This window comes from Hypomesus transpacificus, chromosome 19 (assembly GCF_021917145.1).
Source record: "Hypomesus transpacificus isolate Combined female chromosome 19, fHypTra1, whole genome shotgun sequence".
In the NCBI taxonomy this organism is placed as follows: domain Eukaryota; kingdom Metazoa; phylum Chordata; class Actinopteri; order Osmeriformes; family Osmeridae; genus Hypomesus; species Hypomesus transpacificus.
This window is the reverse complement of record NC_061078.1, coordinates 6,913,537-6,933,478: the sequence shown is the minus strand read 5'-3', so window position 1 is coordinate 6,933,478 and position 19,942 is coordinate 6,913,537. Positions and strand designations below refer to the sequence as shown.

The 19,942-nt window shown below is 47.8% G+C and overlaps 4 protein-coding genes across 8 annotated transcripts; 3 read left to right on the top strand and 1 right to left on the bottom strand.

Annotated features, from left to right (window-relative positions):
- Nucleotides 1-104: 104 nt before the first annotated feature.
- Nucleotides 105-7,590, top strand: arhgap1 (Rho GTPase activating protein 1). Its single transcript, XM_047041732.1, has 13 exons — nucleotides 105-201; nucleotides 1,689-1,909; nucleotides 2,585-2,680; nucleotides 2,788-2,875; nucleotides 3,069-3,200; nucleotides 3,380-3,466; nucleotides 3,556-3,654; nucleotides 3,771-3,878; nucleotides 4,026-4,102; nucleotides 4,207-4,284; nucleotides 4,451-4,579; nucleotides 4,831-4,934; nucleotides 5,026-7,590. The coding sequence occupies exons 2-13, from the start codon at nucleotides 1,771-1,773 to the stop codon at nucleotides 5,194-5,196; spliced, it is 1,308 nt and encodes a 435-aa protein (XP_046897688.1). The 5' UTR covers nucleotides 105-201; nucleotides 1,689-1,770; the 3' UTR covers nucleotides 5,197-7,590.
- On the bottom strand, nucleotides 7,588-13,448 carry atg13 (ATG13 autophagy related 13 homolog (S. cerevisiae)). 4 transcript variants are annotated; one of them, XM_047041727.1, is made up of 18 exons: nucleotides 13,278-13,448; nucleotides 12,866-12,946; nucleotides 12,528-12,608; nucleotides 12,289-12,408; nucleotides 12,106-12,152; nucleotides 11,874-12,014; nucleotides 11,743-11,783; nucleotides 11,550-11,658; nucleotides 11,349-11,447; nucleotides 11,180-11,273; nucleotides 10,906-11,004; nucleotides 10,227-10,316; nucleotides 9,745-9,875; nucleotides 9,540-9,660; nucleotides 9,338-9,415; nucleotides 8,910-9,023; nucleotides 8,634-8,762; nucleotides 7,588-8,530 (listed from the first exon to the last, which is right to left on the bottom strand). In XM_047041727.1, exons 2-18 carry the CDS (start codon nucleotides 12,932-12,934, stop codon nucleotides 8,453-8,455), a joined length of 1,641 nt encoding a protein of 546 aa, XP_046897683.1. In that variant the 5' UTR covers nucleotides 12,935-12,946; nucleotides 13,278-13,448; the 3' UTR covers nucleotides 7,588-8,452. The 4 variants fall into 4 exon arrangements, with proteins under 4 accessions (XP_046897683.1, XP_046897684.1, XP_046897686.1 ...); XM_047041728.1 differs by having other exon boundaries at nucleotides 11,562-11,658; XM_047041730.1 differs by lacking the exon at nucleotides 10,906-11,004.
- Nucleotides 13,449-13,629: 181 nt separating this feature from the next.
- Nucleotides 13,630-16,242, top strand: harbi1 (harbinger transposase derived 1). Of its 2 annotated transcripts, none has more exons than XM_047042034.1 (4): nucleotides 13,630-13,711; nucleotides 14,222-14,584; nucleotides 14,884-15,195; nucleotides 15,508-16,242. In XM_047042034.1, exons 2-4 carry the CDS (start codon nucleotides 14,227-14,229, stop codon nucleotides 15,882-15,884), a joined length of 1,047 nt encoding a protein of 348 aa, XP_046897990.1. In that variant the 5' UTR covers nucleotides 13,630-13,711; nucleotides 14,222-14,226; the 3' UTR covers nucleotides 15,885-16,242. The 2 variants fall into 2 exon arrangements, with proteins under 2 accessions (XP_046897990.1, XP_046897991.1); XM_047042035.1 differs by lacking the exon at nucleotides 13,630-13,711 and adding an exon at nucleotides 13,722-13,980.
- Nucleotides 16,243-16,574: 332 nt separating this feature from the next.
- zgc:110699 (uncharacterized protein LOC325371 homolog) lies at nucleotides 16,575-19,888 on the top strand. The gene is made up of 7 exons (XM_047042428.1): nucleotides 16,575-16,706; nucleotides 17,137-17,238; nucleotides 17,612-17,668; nucleotides 17,777-17,850; nucleotides 18,465-18,615; nucleotides 19,113-19,206; nucleotides 19,318-19,888. The coding sequence occupies exons 2-7, from the start codon at nucleotides 17,160-17,162 to the stop codon at nucleotides 19,505-19,507; spliced, it is 645 nt and encodes a 214-aa protein (XP_046898384.1). The 5' UTR covers nucleotides 16,575-16,706; nucleotides 17,137-17,159; the 3' UTR covers nucleotides 19,508-19,888.
- The last annotated feature ends 54 nt before the right edge of the window (nucleotides 19,889-19,942 follow it).

Genomic DNA, 19,942 nt, shown 5'->3' with positions numbered 1-19,942 from the left:
TTCAGATAGGCTACTATAACACTCGTGCACCTGTTACCGTCACACCTTTGCCTCGATCTCGGTTAGTTTCCATGGAGATACCGCAGCTCTCCATCCGCCGCCGGACAAAACCGGATGTTTGTGACTTGAACACAGCTGTCAAAGGAGAGCCGAGCTAAGCGAACCAGCAGCAATCCTCAGCTCGGTTTCCTTGATTAGAAGGTAAAACAGAATATTCTTTAACATTTTGAAAAATATTAAAGTGATGGTATAACTAAAAGCTTTGTGATATCGATAGCACGTATAGCTAATGTTTTGCTTACGACGTAGCTAGCGTAGCTACGTCGGCTGAGTGTGGACTCGGACTATTTCCTGGAACGCAATGAGTTGTCTGCATATTCTGCGGTTACACGATGTGCAATGTTGCAGTTAATAGCCATGTTGGATGTCTAGCTTGCTCGCAAATCTGACCTCGCCAATCCATTGGTAGTTTTGCGTAACAATTAGCCTTGTTAGTTTCTTGCGACCGTCATGTCGTCCGTTTAGCAATAGATAGCCTCCAGCAATAAGCCTGAACCCGGTGGATTTCAAAATGCATTGCCTGGCAGTCATCTGTTGATAACTCGATTTCACCCTTGTGTCATGCAGCCACATAACTTGGTAGCTGTAGTTAAGTAACAGCAAGGTGTCAGGGCAAACGGTTGTGGGGGAAGCCTAAACACATTTTCAAAAACGGACAAAACATTGTAAAAGCTTGTTGTTTGACAAAGGGTAGACATGGATCTCTACAATGCAGCTCTTCCTGAGAAAATTGATACCTTATAGGAAGCTACATTATCCAAAATAAATTTCGATGATTTCAGCGAAAGTGGCTATTGATGTCATTGCTACGGAATATCAGAATTTGAGTCACCAAGCTATTTCCTGCATTTGTGCGCATCAAAGGAATGTGAGGAGAAACCTCCCTCCTCGACTGGCTAATCCCCCCCTCCTCCTGGAGGGGATGCAGTTGTCCTGCTGTGGTTTTCTAATCTGGCTGTGTGGAGCTGGAAACTGGGGGTTTGCCACAATCCAGCCACGCTCACGTGGTCTGCACATGCAGGAGTGTGTTTCTCCAGTTGTGATATTTAAAGAAGCAGACTGTCATAACAGATCTTATCTGGAGAGAGTGGGAGATGGCTTTGTGAGTGTGTCGCCTTCGAGCATAATGCATAACTGCTGATCCTTCACACACCCCATAGGCTTGGGAGAGAGCGTTGGATCACCCCATCGTGACAACGTGATGTGTGTAACTGTGTACTAGTGGCCTCTCATTGAATTGTATGTGATGGCATTTGCCTATTGTTGCTCTAGCCTGCTGTACCAGCCTAACCTTGTCACAGATGGGAGTAGTGACAATCTGGCTTTCATGCTCCCTTCATGCATTGGGTGGGCTCTCTCTCTCCCTCCCTCTCTGATGCCCTCCCCTGTCCCTTTCTCTCTACCCTAACTGCGTGGTGACTCATCTCTAGCTCTAACTACACACACACACACACACACACACACACACACACACACACACACATGAGCGTGCACACACACACACACACACACAAGGTCTCACAGCTCAGGCAGAACAGCTGTAATTCTGATTGGCTATTGAAGTAATGTTGCAGTGGGTTTTCGTCATGGTTCTCAGTGTTAATGCTATTGTCTGTTCTCTCTGACAGGAACCACACTGCCCCCCCCCCTCTCCCAAGACCAGACCATCTCCCTTTTTAGCCTTTCACGTGTGGAGCCCCCAGCCCTAGCATGTCTTCCGACCTTCTGGTTGACCTCAGCGATGACCTTGGGGCAGACGACCCCTCCAGCAATGCACTGGATCACCTCAAATTGTCCCCCATGGAGGACAAGCAGTGGCCCCAAGACCTTTCCACCATGAGCAAGTCTGGTAGGACAGAGGGTTTGTTCCATGTGGCACTGTGTGAGAAATGGAGAGAAAGATAGTTGAGATCTGCACTCTGACAGCCCTCCACTGTAAACTGTGGTTGCTGTTGTGTGGCTCTGGTTAGTACAGCTTGGTTGGCCATTGCCCCCTCATGCAGTAAGCATACATTAGCAGCGTGCCTCTCATGAGTCAGTGGTGACAGCTAGGAAGGGTTGTGGTGGAGCTCAGATACTCAGCTCTGCAGAGCTGCCCCCCAGCTGGCAGTGGGCAGGAGGGGGTTTAGTTAACGAGAGTGGAGAGGAGGAGTGGAGATTGACAGGGGTGGTTGAAGGATGTGCTGAGGAGAACAGGGGTGAAGGGTTGATGGGAAGAAGGGGAGGAGTGGTGGAGAGGCACAGTGTGTGGGTGGGTGGGTGGATGCGTTGAGGAAGATGACATTATCTTAATAGGGGGTGTGCTTTAACAGAGGCATGGCTGACTGCTGTGCATTAGGTAAAGTGACAGCCTACTCATGGTGACTGTCCAACAAGGGTGATACACAGTAGATGAAAATGTAAGGGTTTGATACAATGCCAACACGTTATTATGAATGCACAAACCCTTAATTATGTTGGAGCTATGCTTTGTATTAGCGATTTATAGTAATTGACGTGCTTTTTCTTCCTGTTGTTGCTATAGAGACAGATATCACACGGCAGTTGGGGGAGGGGTCTCACCTGAGCTGGGATCACCCCTACTATGATATCGCCAGGCACCAGATTGTGGAGGTCGCAGGTGAGCCTCCAGCAATAGACCTGTATACTGGGGTTAATCATTCATGTTTTATATAGATGGGTACGTGACAAGGAAGCTATTTCACAGCCTTCTCTTCCTCCCTCCAGGTGACGATAACTTTGGCAGGAAGGTGATTGTGTTCAACGCCTGCAGGATGCCCCCCCACCATGAGCTGGACCACCACAAGCTGTTGATGTAAGTCCAGCCCCCTTCTTCATGGGGGTGCTTAGGTGTCGAGGCTGGTAAGTGGGAGGATGAGGTGCTGACTGACGCTGAGAGATGCTGGAGCGATGGGGTTGTTCAAAGGGAGGTAAATGGTGGGAGGTGTAAAGATCCAGGCTGTCCGCTGAGCCTCATTCCCCTGTCCCCCCCCCCCTTCCTTGCCCAGGTACCTGAAGGCCACGCTGGACCAGTATGTGGAGAGTGACTACACCCTCATCTACTTCCACCATGGACTGACCAGCGAGAACAAGCCCTCCCTCAGCTGGATAAGAGACGCTTACCGCGAGTTTGACAGGAAGTATGTCACCCCACATAGGCTTTCGTTCTAAACCCGGTTTCTGGTGTAGATCTCCCTGATGCCTCCCTCGTCAGACGAGTCTGAGCGGGCTCCTTTTCACCGTTTCTCCGTTGAGTTCGGTGTGCCGTATTTGCTGCAGGTTTGACGATGACGCTGTTGTTGATGGTGGTGTTCCTCAGGTACAAGAAGAACATCAAGGCCTTGTACATTGTCCACCCCACCATGTTCATCAAGACGCTCCTCATCCTGTTCAAGCCCCTCATCAGGTCAGCAGCCCTCCTCACCAAAGCTGTACCACAGGGTCCAGGCTGACCACCAGGAACTCACACTCCTTGTACCTCTCGTCTCTCCCCAGCTTCAAGTTTGGCCGCAAGATCAACTACATCAACTACCTGAGCGAGCTGGAGGACATCCTCAAGTGTGAGCAGCTGGTCATCCCTGCCCGCGTGCGAGAGTAAGAGCGGCCTGGTGTCTAGGGGCTCAACAGGGAGGTGGGTGCTTACCACCCTGTTCTGCTGGAACTATAACCCCCGCCCCCCCCCCCCCCCCACCTCCTTCTTTTGTCTGTAGCTATGACAACAAGCTGCGAGCCTCTCTGAAGCCATCGGCCCAGGTGCCCATGTCGCCCCCTCGCAGCCCCCCCCTGCCCAACCAGCAGTTTGGAGTGCCTTTGGCAATGTGGGTAGTTACCCTGCATGCAAATTTTTTGATGATGATGATATTTATATTGAGAATGATGATGATTATTTTGGAGAATATTTATATGTTGATATTGATATCATGTTAATATTGATGATGATGATATCGTTGCTAAATGTGTTCCAGTCTGAGAGCGAGGCGGTCGGACGAGGACCCTGTTCCTGTGGTGATGAGAGACACCGTGTCCTTCCTGACAGAGCAGGGTGAGAAACACACCAGAGTAGCACTGATGCTGCTGGGCTCTACCTTGCTTCAGCTCTGTGTATATCTGTGTGACCGGTGTGACTCCTGGTCTTCCTGTTGGCAGGTCTGGAGATTGAGGGCATCTTCAGGCGCTCGGCCAACGTCACCCTGGTGAAGGAGGTGCAGCTCCGGTACAACTCAGGTCTGTTACACACACACACACACATTTACAAGCACATCCCCACCTCCCCACACACACTGCTGAAACATCAAAGGTGAGCTAGACATAGACAAACCCATCTAATATTCCCTCCCTCCCCCCCCCCCCCCCCCCCCCCCCCCCCCCCCCCCCCCCCCCCCCTCTCCAGGTGAGGAGATGAGCTTCTCCCAGATGGAGGACGTCCACCTGGCTGCTGTGATCCTGAAGACCTTCCTGAGAGAGCTGCCCGAGCCCCTGCTCACCTACCAGCTCTACAACGACATCGTCAACTTCCACAGTACGCCACACACTCTACAGCTTCACTGTCCCGCGACCGCACATGCTGCTGACACATTCACAGCCGCACATTCGCTGGTGGTCACAGTCACACACGACACACTCGCTGACGGTCGTGCTGAACGCACTCACTGAAGGTCACAACCACACACGCTCTCTGACACACTCATAATCACACACCACACACTCTTGACACGTTCCCACAAACAGACCCTTACATTGTGATTGTGTGTGTGTGTTTGTGTGTGTCAGACGTGGAGAGCTCTACCCAGGTGTCGGCTATTCGCAGCATGCTGGAGAACCTACCAGAGGAGAACTATGAATCTCTCAAGTTCCTCATCCAGTTCCTGGCTCTGGTATGATGCAATTTCCCCTGCCTAGCAGCTGATTTGTGTATTTTCTTCTTATCAGAACATTTAGCTCATTCTGTGTTTTCTGTGTGTGTAGGTGTCTGCACAGAGCGAGGTGAACAAGATGACCAACTCTAACCTGGCGGTGGTGTTTGGGCCCAACCTGTTGTGGGGGCAGGATGCCGCCATGACACTTAGCGCCATCGGACCCATCAACAACTTCACCAAAACCCTGCTGGACCAGCAACACCTGGTCTTCTCTGCCTGAAGAGAGGGACCAGTACTGTACCTGCCCCTGGCCCTGGCCCTGGCCTAGCCCCTGCCCTTCTCCCCCTCCCTGCCCCTGGCCCTGGCCTAGCCCCTGCCCTTCTCCCCCTCCCTGCCCCTGGCCCTTCCTTCGACCCTTACCCACCCCTTTAGGCAGCTGTCCCTTAGTGACCATCCCCCCCCCCCTCCAGCCCTCTGTTTGATGTTGTCCTCTGACCCCGTCTGTCTGAGAGTTGGTCCGCTCATGTGACCCCTAGGTGTTACTCCTCCCCCTCTCCCAGTAATGTTGCCAAATGCATGAGTGTAGCTGTAACATAAACTGAGGACCAGAGGAGAGATAGAAAAGAGAGAAGGAAAACAAATTCCCAGGGGAGATTGACTAGCTTGGATTGCGTGTCAGCGTCAGGTTTGAGGGCTTTAAGGTCTCCCCTGTTGCAAACTCAGGAAGTTTAACCGTAGAATTCAGCCGTGAACTGGAGTCTCCAGGTACGAAACCATGAGGACAATCTATTCTCCTAAAGGCCAGAGCTCCCCCTCTGGCTCGCGCCTCTTCAGAGCTCTATTAACGGTACTGGATGACAACTGATGTTCTCTGTGATGCGGTCTGGATCACTTCTATATCAAATCAACCATGAGTTCAAGTTTAGATGTCATTAGTATAGACGTCATGGCGTATCAGTCAATATCTCTGATCATGTGTTTGCCTGAGCTTGTCTCCTGAACCAGTGCTTTCTGAGCAGTTGGAGAACAGTTTGATCCCTGCTGTAAACACACTTATCATCCCGAGTGGGAGAAGGCTTTTAGTCACAGCTTGTTTGATACTCACAAATCTGGATGGAGCTACAGAGACCTGTTAAAGCACTCAAATAACAATGAGACATTTGAGTATAAGAGTGTTTGTATTCTAAAGGATATGGCTTTTCCTGTGTTTATACATTTATAACCCGTCGCCTTACTTTTGAAATGTTTACTCATGATCAAGCAGAGCCGTGTCCCTTTAAGGCCTCTGGCAGTCTCCTGCTAGCAGGCTTCTGCTGTGAGGAGCTCCTCGCTCTGTTCTCATCGTTCATTCTGTCCTAGCTGGAGCATGCTCCTAACTCTGTCATATAGCTGGAGCATGCTCCTAACTCTGTCATATAGCTGGAGCATGCTCCTAACTCTGTCATATAGCTGGAGCATGCTCTTAATTGTCAGCATCCTTCTCCTGGATACTGTAATCAGTCCGGTGCAGGATCATTCTGATGCTTATCATCACGTAACCTCTTCATATCCCAGATGAGCTCTAATCACAGTGATAATGCCAAGCGTGATTGTCATACAAGTGATTACATCTAGCGTGAATTTTGCCATGCATGTGATTTTGGTAATCATGTAAATACATCGTGTGATTTCTTCATACATATTTTTCTTTGCTTTAATAACAGTTTGGCAAGTCATCGGCGGCAACTAGCCTGTGTTATATGAATTAGTCTCTTGTGTACCCTGAAAGCCACTAGAGGGCTTTGCAAGGCTCAACTACTGGGTATAGTCACTGGGTTCAACTGCCTGACAGGCTGTTTCTAGTGTTGAACTCTATGACAGGCTAGACACCGTCGCAACAGCCTGACGGGCTGAAGCTGTTTGATGTTAGCTTGTTTTACCGTAGGTCCTGAGTGCATTAACTAACCATCATTGTTCATTATCAATAACATTGTTAATTTTTGTTCAAAAGCCTTATTTAGCTGTTTTAATTGTCCATTTGTTCTGTTTTGCTCTTTTTCAAATCAACCAAAGAATCATGGTTGCATTGGAAACCTCGGATCATTTTCTTAATTTTTTTTATACAATTTATTATTTTCCAAAATTATTTAATGTTTTTGATGGCCAAACATGGGTGTGCTGTGACCCAGAACACAGACTAAGAACTGCTCCTGCCTGGTGCCCCAGACTGGTGCCCCTGCCAGGTGACTGAAGAAGCCGGAGGAGTTAGCCTCGTACTGGGACGCCTGCTCTGCCTCTTGTTATTGTTTACTGTGTAATATGGATCCCTCCAGTCATGTCAATACTAAGATGTTGACATGCATTACCAGTCATGTCAATACTAAGATGTTGACATGCATACCAGTGGCTTAGTAGACCCCCCTGTGTGTCTGTGTGCCTTACTGAAACAGGCACTTCAAAATATATTAGAGACCAACTCCTTGTCCTACTGTCCTGTATTGACCCAGTGCCAGTATGTTCGTCTATTCTAGACTGTATCGTTGCTATTGTTTTCTAGTGGTGACAGTGACAATTCCGTTTCTCTACTAGAGAACTTATCTTCCTCTGTTTGGACTGTTTAACTGCAATCTATCGTTTCCAAGATCTTACTTTTATATATGTTGTGAATACAAAGTATTAAAACAATTAAAGGTGACGGTAATAGTCTCTGTGCTTTTATGGGTGTTTAGAAAATACAAGTAGCACAGTTTTGGAAATAAAACATGTATTTGTTACACAACAGGACCATGCTGCTTTATTGACAATGCCTAGAGGATCCGATTTATGGGACGAGAGACGAAAGTGCAGATCAGGTTTCTTGTCAGGGGTCACCTTTTACTTCATGAGGCGATCGAGGGGGCGAGCCAGGTCTCGATACATAATTAGAGTAGTGATACACAGTGATTAGTCCCAAACTGTGCTCTGGGACAAAACAAGCAGAACATTGTATCCTTCCACCATCCTTTAGAAAATATGATTCAAAACCAAGAGACGGGTGTTGTTGGGCCACTCAGGTTCAGATGTGTTTGTACATGCCCTTGTAGGCAGGGAGTGGGGGTGGGACCAATGGGTGTCTGTGTTCCTTCCACACCCAGTCTATTCAGCTAAAAAGGGGAGTGACGCTCCAGGTGGAACAAGAAAATAGCTAGGCTTGCTCTTAGTCACGCTGTATAGGAGGACACTATTTACACCTCCTGGATGAACACATTCAATTCTACTATACCTCAGAGACAGGGAAGGAAGGAGATAGGGCAGGATAGGAAGTGAAAATCTGGTATTTACACTATAGAAATTCTGTATATGAGCAATTGATGCAGTTCTATTCACACACATCTGTTATACCAAAAACCGCTTATCTTCATGTTCTCTACAGGACGATGTCATTGGATCTTGGTTGCTCTCACACCAAGCAAGTTTGAAGACAGAAAACAACCATCTGAATAGGTAGTAAGAAGGTACAATGAGACAGAGGGGCCGCCCTCAGGTGGGGCCCAGCCAGCCTGGAGGTGGGGACAGTCCTACTGCAGTGTGTCCACAAACGCATCAAACTCATCGATGTTCTTCTCATAGACAGCAAGCTTCTCAGGCAGGGAGTCCTGAGGAGGAAAGAAGAAACCGGAAGCACAAGTCAAGAGGATTCAGACTCTCAAAGAACACGGGTACGCAGGTACGTGGGCTGTGTGTGTGTATGTATCTCACCAAGTCTTCTGCCATGGACTGAGAGCTGACTTCGATGGACAGGCTGGCCAGCTGAGGAGGATTCTGGAACTCTCTGTAGAACGTCCCCAGGTCCATGGGCAGCAAGTCATCCTTGGAGAATGCAGGTTTCTGGAGACCACACATTGCATAGAACAGTAAGGGAGTATTCTACCACACACAGCTAGAGCACAGCTACACAGCCAGCCATAGACAGCATGGGCTGTGTACTTCGTGAGGGAAGGGAAAGGGAGATAGGGAAAGGACAGATCTGCTTACAAAGTCCACCATGACAAAGTCGTCGTGCGGCTGTCCAGTGCTTTCCCCTGAGCCCTGGGAGTGGAGGCTGCCCTGGAGTGGGGAGGAGGAGGTGGGGGAGTCTGGGGGCTGCACCTGGGGGAGGGGGGACGGAAGAGATAGTCAACATAGGAAGTAAAAAGGTCAACTCTGGGTGCATCCTGCTGGCTCACCGGGTACAAGCTAGGCCTTTCCATCCAGCCTGGGCCATGTACTGCGTGCTAGCCCCTCTCTCTCCCCCTGTCTTTCCTGTCTCTCTAATGGTCAATATCAAGAATATAGCCAAAAATGACCCCCAAAATATATGTATATCAAAAAAAAATGTAGTCCAGCTCAAACGTCAACTTCTATTCCTTTATAAGCTCCACTGTATCCCAGGGTTCAAATATGTGTTTGTATAAGTGTCTCACCATGGGGTCATTCTCCTCCAGGTCATATGCCCTGGGAGCAAATGCTGCAAATGGCAGATCCAGACTGGCCATGGTTACCTGACAAGACAACAAACACCCACATGCACACACAGAAAAAGATTAGCCTCCATGTTATGATCCTCTGATTATGCAATTCGTCTGAAGCCATTTTGTGTCTGATGTTATTATTAGCAGTTCTTACCTGCGTGCCAGGCTTGTTGACAAAGGCTCCAACCTTTCTTGTGAAGGTGGTCTCTATGATGTCAGAGGGGGAGGCACTCTTTACTTCTGGGCTCCTGGACAGACCCTCTGTCTCCTCTCCACTGAAACACACACCGTTTGCATCACAGAGGAACAGACATGTTTGTTCTAGTGAGGGACAGACAGGGTCATGTGATAGGCCTGACCTGCTGGAGGGCGTGGCAGGGACGTGGTCAGCAGGCGGGCAGGAGGAGACGCGCACGTGGTCAGCCTGGGCACCGTGGCATGGCTGGACCGGCACCTGGGGGAGCCCGCCTTCCTTCCCAGATAGTGCCACCTACACAGGACGTGGCACAGACAAAAGCAGGGGCCTGTGTTAAGGGCTGTGTGTGTGTGCGTTCTTTATTAAGCTTTTATTAAATAAATACAAAATAAATTCAGGCAAACAAGATGAATCATCCAGTGTTTGTTCAGTCATTTAATTCCATAAAAATAAAATAATGTTTGTTTGTTTTTTGTTTTTCTTGAAAAAGGCACTTTTATTAACGTGATCTGAAAGAAAGTTCCATTCGGTAACAGCTCTGTAAATTACAGTAGATTTGAGGAGATTTGTCTTAGGCCTAAATGGTAAGGGATTTAGGCCTAGGTGGAAAAAATGTATGTGTGTGCACACGGCACACTACTGCACCTGGTGGGGGTTGGCAGCGTTTGAGGCTGAGGGGTGGCAGTAGTCAGCGCCAAGCCCTGGAGGCTGATAGGACATCCGAGAACTGTAGAGCTAGGATAGAGAAACACAGAGAAATATATATATAGAGAGGGAAATCGAAAGAATGAGGTGTATTACACAAGATACACGGTATATGAAGACAAGCCCAATAGATGTGGGTGAGTGTGTGTTAGGATGGCAGCATGTAGCAGGACTGGGGCAGTAGGAGCAGAGTCTGGGGGTGGAGAGGTGGCTGGAGTACAGGAGTAGGAGCAGAGATCTGTCAGACAATTCACCCCTGATCAGACTGCTGGACGGTGGGGGACAGAGAAGTGGGTGGAGTCAGGAGGGGCTGGAAGGGGTCAGTAGGTCTTCCCCACCAGGCTCTGGTTCCCAGGTCTGGCTAGCAGAGCAGGTCATGTTCACATCAACACACACAAAAGCCATGCTCTGTGGCCAAGCTCCGGAACACCATATCCTTATAGCACATGTTAGGAGGTAATAGAAGACAGGCCAGGCAGCGGAGGCACACCAGGCAGTGTGTGTGTGTGTGTCTCTTCATGTGTGAGTGTGTCTTCAAGTGTGAGTGTGTCTTCATGTGTGTGTGTGTGTGTGTGTGTGTGACAGGGAGAAGCTGCTCACTCTCTACTCCAGGACTCACTTGGTGTGAGAGGGCCACGCCCAGCATGGGGACCTTCAGAGTGTCCATCAGTGCCGGTTTAGGTGTCTTAAACTGTGCCTGACTGACAGTGAACACACACTACACAGAAAGAGAGAAAGAGCACAGACACAGGGGGGCACCGACACAGACAGAGAGGGAGGGAGGAAGGAAGGGGGGAGGGAGGGAAATGAAAGCACTGTAACAGAGCATGGATAGGAGAAGACAGCCAGGAGAGGAGAGGGGGAGCTGCTAGTACGAGGTGCTGGCTGCCTACCTGTGAGGGAGGGGAGGTGGAGAAGGAGGTGGTGCAGACCTCCTGGGAGTCCTCCACTCCAGCGTACGCTCCTCCTTCCTCGTCACCTGGGGCTCTGGAAGGAGGACAAGCTGTTGCTACGCATCTTAGAACCATTTAGTTTTGTGAGTATGTGTCTGGGCAAACCCACCTGTAGTTGCATGGGTGCATGTGTCCCATGTTGCTGAAGGGGCGCTCTACGAAGTGGTCAATGATGATTCCCATGATGGGGGCGGAGCGCTCAAACTGCCTGTAGGATGGGGAAAGGATGAGAGGAGATTAGGAAGAGTGGAGAAGACAACACAATATACTGTGTGGTGCAGTGGGTGCAGAAGGGGACTAGAACACATACTGTGTGGTGTACCTGGTGGACATAAAGGCCAAGTTGGTCCTGTAGGCACACGAGAGGGTGATGGTGCCGATGGGCGTTCCTACAATCCCCACACGCACTGTCTGGAACCCTGCAACAGCAACAACAACATCATCCCAGCTAGCAATACTAAGTTCATTTCAATAATGCCAGTGATAGAAGAAATTGTTTTTACCTTCCCCCAATCCTGTTAGCTGAACCTCCCCAAAATATATCCTGCAAAAGCAACAAATGTGTTCGTCAGGTCATCTGTACATAAGATCATGTAGAAGAGGATGCATGTGATGGTTGTGTTTCGTAGCTGACCTGTAGAGGATCACGTAGTCATGGCCTTGCTTCCTAGACAGCTTGTAGGCAGGTGTTACCCTGGTGATGGCCAACAGGGACTTGAGCAGCAGAGACAGGCGGTTGTACACAGTGTAGGACACCTTGATGTCCTTGTCACACCTGAACGAGCCAGGGCAATGAGAAAGATTAACACCAAGAGCAAAAACAACAATAGACAGCAACTGAAAACCAACAACAAAGACCGACTTACTTCTCATTCATTTCTAGACACCATGTCTCCAGTTCCATTGAATCACCCTGTGGAATAGGAAAAATAGCATATGACAAACTGTCCACGCTAGGACATCTTGTCTATCCTAGACATTCGGAACATGGTAGCCCGGTGTGATTACACAGATGTTTGGTGCTCCATGTGTGCAGCGCCTCAGCTCACCTCAGAGGTCTTGAGGGAGATCTCCACGCACATGGAGCGACCAATGCCAGGCAGCTGGCCGGCCAAAGCCTTCTTGGCCTCATGGGTCACCTCAGGGATGTCTTTAATGGCCAGGTTGAACTGAGGAAGAGAGGGATATTGATAATGGTGAATTTATATGCACCAGTAGCTGAATGGGTGCTAGTCGAATGTGTGATCGGTCCCATAGAATAACAACAGATAACAGAGATGTACCATACCCAGTCAGACCCTGTGGGAGAGGAGGAGGAGCGGGTGCATATCTTCTCCCCAAGCCGTGCTTGGACAATCACCTGTACTGTCTGTAGACAGCCAGAGAATGGAACATAGAGCACATAACTATTTTTTAACTAAACATTTATGTCTAGACTGTATGTAAATTAGCTCTATGCATGGTATGATTTGACCTATATCATGATTCTGCAGTCCATATTTTGTGTATCACATTATGACGGCAATAATCTGACTGTAACATTGGTCTTGAATGTGGAGATAATGGTCTGGAGTGCAATCTGGACAGGAAGGAATCAGTTCAGACGTTACAGATTAGAAATCTTACCTTTAAAGCAAAAAACTTGATGAATTTATCCAAGTCTTTTTTATCCTGGGGACTCAGGTCAGTGTCCATAATGGCATGCCCCTGCAATGTCAAGACGTAAACAACGTTAGATTAGCTAGATAAGGTAGCTAGCCTGCAATCTGCTCGATAATTAACATAGATAGCTAACTTGTCAAAGACTGATTGACGTCAACGACTGAACAATGTTTATACATTTTGGTTATCTCTGAGAATATAATCTCACAAGTAAAAAAAAAAAAACATTAAAACAAACTACTCTTTTTTATTGTCGTTTGTACTGTAGCAAGCAAGCTAGCTAACAGTACACCGCGGGTCTGCACACATATAAAGCCAAGGCGTGCTAGCTACGCGTTAGCCTAGCTACAATAACAACGTCCACGCACATACTTACAGCTCATCACAATAATTTATATCACTATTTCTGCTACGTTCAAAGCCCACTGAACACTTTAGAGTTTTTGTAAAAAATGTGCAGCTGCTTATTCCATCACATCGTGCATAATAAGAACAACAGCCTTGTCAAGCTTGCCCATATTTTGTTTATTTTTTTCTTCGGGTCAGCAATGACGTGTTTGGAAATGATGTATTTGTCGTCGCACTTTCACAGAAATATTTTCAATCACAATAACCAATTTAAAGTGTTATTGTAGATATTCAAATAATCAAAACGTTTAAATTGTACAAATGTTAGGGAGTTGTATAACCAACTATATTTGTAGTGTAACACAAATGATTAATACGAAACTGCGTTTCCTAAATTTAAGATACTTAGCAGATTGGTCTAGACTAGAGAGTTCATCATTTTTGTCAACAAAGCAAGCCAAGGTAGGTTTTGCATTGCCTGATTGAAAATATTATGATTTGCACGTTAGAAGCCACTGCTAAATGTATTCTGTTGCAATTATTTTTCCTTTGAAACGAGTTTTACTTCACTCATTCAACCTTTCATTAATTTACGGAGCTAGACAGCCAGTGCTAGCTAGCTGGCTAGCCATACATGAATCATATCGCTGATTTTATAACTAGCTTCGTTGTCTAGACTGCCTCGAAAACTCGCTAGTCACATCACATCAGTGACTATACATTTTAAAACCGTATGACTGAAACATAAACTTGCCTCCAACAGCTGGATATCGTACTGTAGACCTAATAGTGGTGGTTAAAGTGTGCTCTGTCCAGTTTTATTAAATATTGTTGTCTCTACTGAGACATATTGTATAAATCACCATTATCGTTCCCCATATCCTCCAACTCAAGCATCATGACTGTAATATCATGTGTCTCCCCCCCCCCCCCCCCCCCCCCCCCCCCTCTCTTTCTCTCTCTCTCTCTAAGACACCATGGCTATACCCATAGCCATCCTGGACTGCGACCTGCTCCTCCACGGCAGAGGACACAAGACCCTGGATCGATTTGACATTGAGATGGTGTCAGATGAGTTCCTGCTGACAACATTTGGCTTTCCTCGAGAGTTCATCTATTACCTGGTGGAGCTGCTGAGGGATGTGCTGTCCAGACCCACCCAGCGCTCCCGAGCCATCAGCCCTGAGGTGCAGGTCCTGGCTGCGCTAGGTTTCTACACCTCAGGATCCTTCCAGACCATCATGGGCGATGCCATCGGCATCAGCCAGGCCTCCATGAGCAGATGTGTCACCAACGTCACCAGAGCCCTGGTGGAGAAGGCCCCAGAGTTTATAGGTAGCAGACCTGGTTCAATTACAGTTTGCCCATACTATATATTACTTAATATATTACTAGTATTTACTATTTAATTGGCCACTGTAATTGGTACAGATCTGAAAGGCGGGAGAGATGACTGTTTAACATGTGTTTGCAATCACACCATAAAAAAGCTTCTTAGTCCCTTCCACCTCTTGTCTCGTACGTCGTTGTCTATAAAACTGCTTGTATTTTTCTCAGAGTCAGGAAAGTTATAAGAAGGCAACACTCCGTTATCATATCACTGGGAGTCTGATCATCCCTGCGGTTTTTCCCAGGCTTCACCAGGGACGAGGCTACCAAGCAGCAGTCCAAGGATGAGTTCTTCCGTGTGGCCGGGTTCCCTGACGTGCTCGGCGTGGTCGACTGTGTGCATGTGGCCATCAAAGCCCCTAACTCCGAAGACTCCTCCTATGTCAACAAGAAGGGTTTCCACTCAGTGAACTGCCAGCTTGTGTGTGACGCACGGGGCCTGCTGCTCAGCGCAGAGACCCACTGGCCAGGCAGCCTCCAGGACAGCTTGATCTTCTCCCAGTCCTGTGCCAGCAAGCTTCACCAGGAGCAGGACAACCATGGGGGCTGGCTGCTGGGTAAGTCAACATGACTAGTGTCTCATGAGATCCAAACTAGCTACCTGGATCGTTTCCCATGGGATGCAAAGAGCACCGTTGTCAGAGTAAATTGATGTGTCTCTGTTTTCGACTGGGAATTTACCAGGTTTTACTTTTCAAGCTTCATCCTTATAACATACACTTAACCTAGACTTGGTGGAGGCTCTTCCTCAAACTCTCCCTTTACCATATGCTACGATAATGTGATAGTATTGTTATATGTGTGTTTAGCTGGTATGTGAAGACAACTTTGTAGTATGATGACATCAGTCATGTGTTTCTGCTCTCCAGGAGACCGACGCTACCCTCTGAAGAAATGGCTGATGACACCCATTCAGTTCCCAGAAACCCCTGCAGAATTTCGCTACAACCTGGCGCACGGTGCAACTCAGGAGATTGTTGACCGAACCTTCCGGGCCATCCAGACTCGGTTCCGTTGCCTAGACGGGTCCAAGGGCTACATGCAGTATTCCCCGGAGAAGTGCTCCCACATCATCCTGGCGTGCTGTGTGCTTCACAATGCCTCTCTGCAGTCCGGCCTGGATGCCTGGACCTTTGAGAGGACAGACACCCCTGACCAATCAGATGAGGTGGAGGAGAAGCCAGAGGATGTGGACCCTGAGGCCCTTCAGTTGCGCAAGGAGCTTACGCTGAACCATTTTAGCTAGCAGGACCTGGTCACGGCTGTGTGCTGTTCTGTTGCCGTATAAAACCCTAAATGGTTCTGCCTGACCTGAGCAAAATTCCACGTGGGAACTTTATTGCAGAGAACTCTTATGTTCCTACAAATGGTTCTATATAGTCATCATATGTTTTCAGAGTGTAGGAGTCCTGGATGTCTTCATATGTGAAGCTTCAGCAGGTTGTTTGTGGAGCCAAGAACTCAGAAGGAACTGTTTAGTCTCTGAGCAAGTAGGATCAGAGATTCCTCTAGACATATATAAAAGTACTGACTGAGAGTGTACATTATGCGGTGTGTTTTGTATAGAGTTGTTGTTTGTTGAGGATTGTGAATAAAGTGCCTCATCATCATGCTGACTCGACCTTCACTTTTTCTGTAAGTGGTCAGGTGACTTGTGTATGTCATGGGAGGTAGATTGAGAACAATGCACTTTCTGATTCAGGTATTGAGAAACCACCCAGCATTTCCAAGCCAAGATGAACTTCAGGAGGAGCATAACAGAGACCTCTACAGTGCTGGTGCCCCAGTGACAGAGAGCAGTCGATGTCTGCCTGCCTCCATCTCCCCGGACGACCGCCTGTCAGCAGCAATACATCACCCTAACTTAATGAGACTCTAAAGGGGCGTGCCTTCAAAAGGCAAAAATAATTTCACTCTGAAAGGGGAGCTAAGTGCAACGGAGGGCTGGTGGAGTGGAGCATTCTAACCTCAGACAAGAACTCACAGAGAACAAACCCTGGTTTGTTTCCCACATTTTTGTGATTAACTAAAGATCCAGGCTGTGGCGCAGTAAGTAGACAGCAAACAGGTATGCTAAAGTTAGACAAAGAAAGTTTGATAATTGTTAATAATAGCAGAAAGTCTTTTTGTGTTAAATTGAAACCTAATTCATGTAGTTAAAATATACTGAGTTGCTTTGTTTCAGAATCTTAGTTGTTATAATCCAGTAGGAAGATCAAAGCAAAAAGCATGTTACATTGGTTGATCATACTTACAAATGTAAAAAAAAAAAAAAAGGCACTCTGCAAAGGAGGCAACAATGTTGTAAACCAAAGTTATTCTTTTTTTGTTTCTGGAAAGTCTGATTAAGTGGGACACACAAAGTGGGGCACACAAACAACTACAGCTCACTCATGATTTGTATCAAGGACTTTTCTTCTGAAGTACCACCCTTCTGCTCTGCTGGACAGGGTAATGTCACCATCACTACATTCATTGAGTATTCTCTCCCACTAAAGAGGCAACAGCAAAAAAAAAAGCCATGACTGAATCCAGCCAACCCAGAAAGATGAACCGGGCCAAGCTGGTGGTTCTGGGTCGAGACAACTGTGGAAAGACAGGTGAGACCACGGAGAGGGTCATCTGGAAGGGCCACAGGTCACTTTGACGGACTCTGTAAACAAATAAAAAGTGTGAGGTATGGAGAAGCCTTTTATGTATAGGAACAATATCACAGATAAAGAGATGGAAATCCTCTTAAGGATAAGAAACAGAAAAGCTTTCATCTATTGTGGAAAGAGCCTTTTGTAACTTAACAACAGATTATAGCTTATCTGTCAAGATATGGACCGTTGTATATAAATCTATTTGTATAACTAACAGTATTGCTCAACAGACTAGTTGGATGGGCCTCCACAATGTCTGTACACAATGTCTTGTCTACAAAGGGTTCATTCTGAATGAAAGGGGAGGTGTGTATTGTCTCTCCTGCAGCCCTGTGTGTAAGATTCATCACTAGACGCTTCATAGGAGAGTATGACCATAAAAAGGGTGAGGACACACACTATTGTCCCTTATATAATCTTTGCCTGGCCTGTGTCTGTGCTGGGTCCACTTCTCTGTGGTGACAGCCAGCGTGTCTGTGCTGTCTTCTCTCAGAGGTCACCTACAGGTGTCGGAAAACTGTGGACAGCGAGCCAATCGATCTGGAGATGTTAGACACAGCCAACAAGGTACTTTCCAATCACACATCTCCCTTTGTCTGAGGACTGGTTTCTTAAGGCTGGTTCTCTGTCTCTCTACAGTGAATTAGGCTTGTCTCTCCATCTCTCTGCTCCCTGTCAGGTTAGGTTCCTGTGTTCTCTGCTAATCCTTGATGTCAGCTTCATAAAGGCCAGACTGGAAAATGGTCTGAGATGGCATCCAGACTTCTATACTGTCCCTTTCATGATCTTTCCTGAATCCTGGCTCTTAGAGTTCTGCTGATGTGGCTTTAACTGCACGGCTGACATTGATCAAACATAACGAAAGAGAAATCTGAGGTGACAGAGAGAGAGCGCTCTCATTGGGCAAAATCAGCAGCCACAAACTTGACTGTGACTAATGTTGAAGAAGGATGTGGAGGAATAGTCTTACCCGACTTCATCTCAGGAAGAGCTCAATGAAACCCTCCTTGAAAAACTCCTCATGGTCTATCTTGTGTGGTCAAGAGAGAAGGGTTTTGAGTGAATGAGGGTACTGTATGTGAATGAGGGAATGTATACTGGTCATGTAAGGACAATCTATTCCATCTATTCCTATCTTCCTTCTCTTCAGTCTCTGTAACCACAATGCCCCCTCCCCCCAGCAGGAGTGTGTTGGCTCTACAGGGTCATCTCTGGAGAGCTCTATCAGGTGGGGCGATGGCTTCCTCATTATCTACTCCATCACGGACCGCAGTAGCTTTGAGGCCGTCTCACGTCTAAAGAGGCTCATCGACCACATCAAGCAGGCCCTGGGTAAGAGGCCTGGCTAAGAGATACACTAGACCCACACTAGACATTAGACCCCAGCTACAAAACCACTAGACCCGTGCCTAATCTCCCAACACCCTGGTGAAGAGCTGAGCAAGTAGATGAGGCTTTTGTCCCGGGGAGACAGCCTCCCGAACAAAGGGTCTCAGCAGGGGTTAGAGTACTGGTGGAAGGATGAGAGAGTCCCTCAGTCTCATTCAGCCCCACTGCACAGCCTTGTGAGCAGGGTGGCTCGTGTCAACTGTCACTTTTTACAGCGGTGACCTTACACATTCCTCCTCAGATAAACCATCTAGGCTCTAACAATGGAATTTGTGTTAGGGTGTATCTGTTTCCATGTGTGCCTATGCTCAGCATGTATGTGTGTCTATTTGTGTGTGTGCCTAAGCTGCTCTGTGTGTGTATGCCTGTGTTTGGTGCTGCACGTGTGGATGTGAGGGTCGGTGTGCCAGCGGTCTGAGCTCTGTTCTGTTGAATCCCAGGCATCCCTACAGTGATTGTGGCCAACAAGACAGACGTGGAGAACGGGCGGGTTGTGAGAACTGAGGAGGGTCAGACCCTAGCTGCAGACCTCAGGTCACCATCCATCCCTCCATCACTCCCTCCATCACTCCCTCCATCCCTCCACCCATCCATCCATCCATCCATTCACCATACACTTTTAACTGTGTGTGTGTGTGTGTCCAGATGCAGTTTCTACGAGCTGTCGGTGGCAGAGGGCTGTGTTGCCGTGGAGACAGCGGTGGCCCAGCTGGTCAGGGAGGTGCGTTTAGAGTACCAGCGCCACCTGCTGGTGATGGACACGCGCTCCCGCATGCTGCAGATGACGCACGCGCTAAGGAGCAGGCTCACCCGCAGCAAGACCATGCAGTGGTAAATGAACTGGTCCCGATAGGTCACTTGACTCTAACCACCCAGAAGTGCTGAAGACTTTCTACATAGCTAAGCCACACTATTGACATCACTAGGTCCATGGTGGGCAGTACTTTGACAGGACACAGCCCTCTGGACATCCAGGACAAGCCCAGCACAACCTAGTGGAGGAAAGACAAGAGTTCTGGACTGTTGATGGGACTGGGAGCATGTGAAGACAGTGTTGTAATGCACTGGATATGAGTGTGTAGAAGAGACTGATTATCTGGGTGTTGTTTTGCATAATAGAGTCATAATAGGACTCTACAGAATGTGCCATATCCGCCTGCTCTTTGATGTCAGACTACCAGAAAGGTAAGACTCAAAGACACTTGCCTGAACTATGTTCACTGCTACTGTGTTAATGTGTTTGTCATCATGGAAATAAATATATTACAGC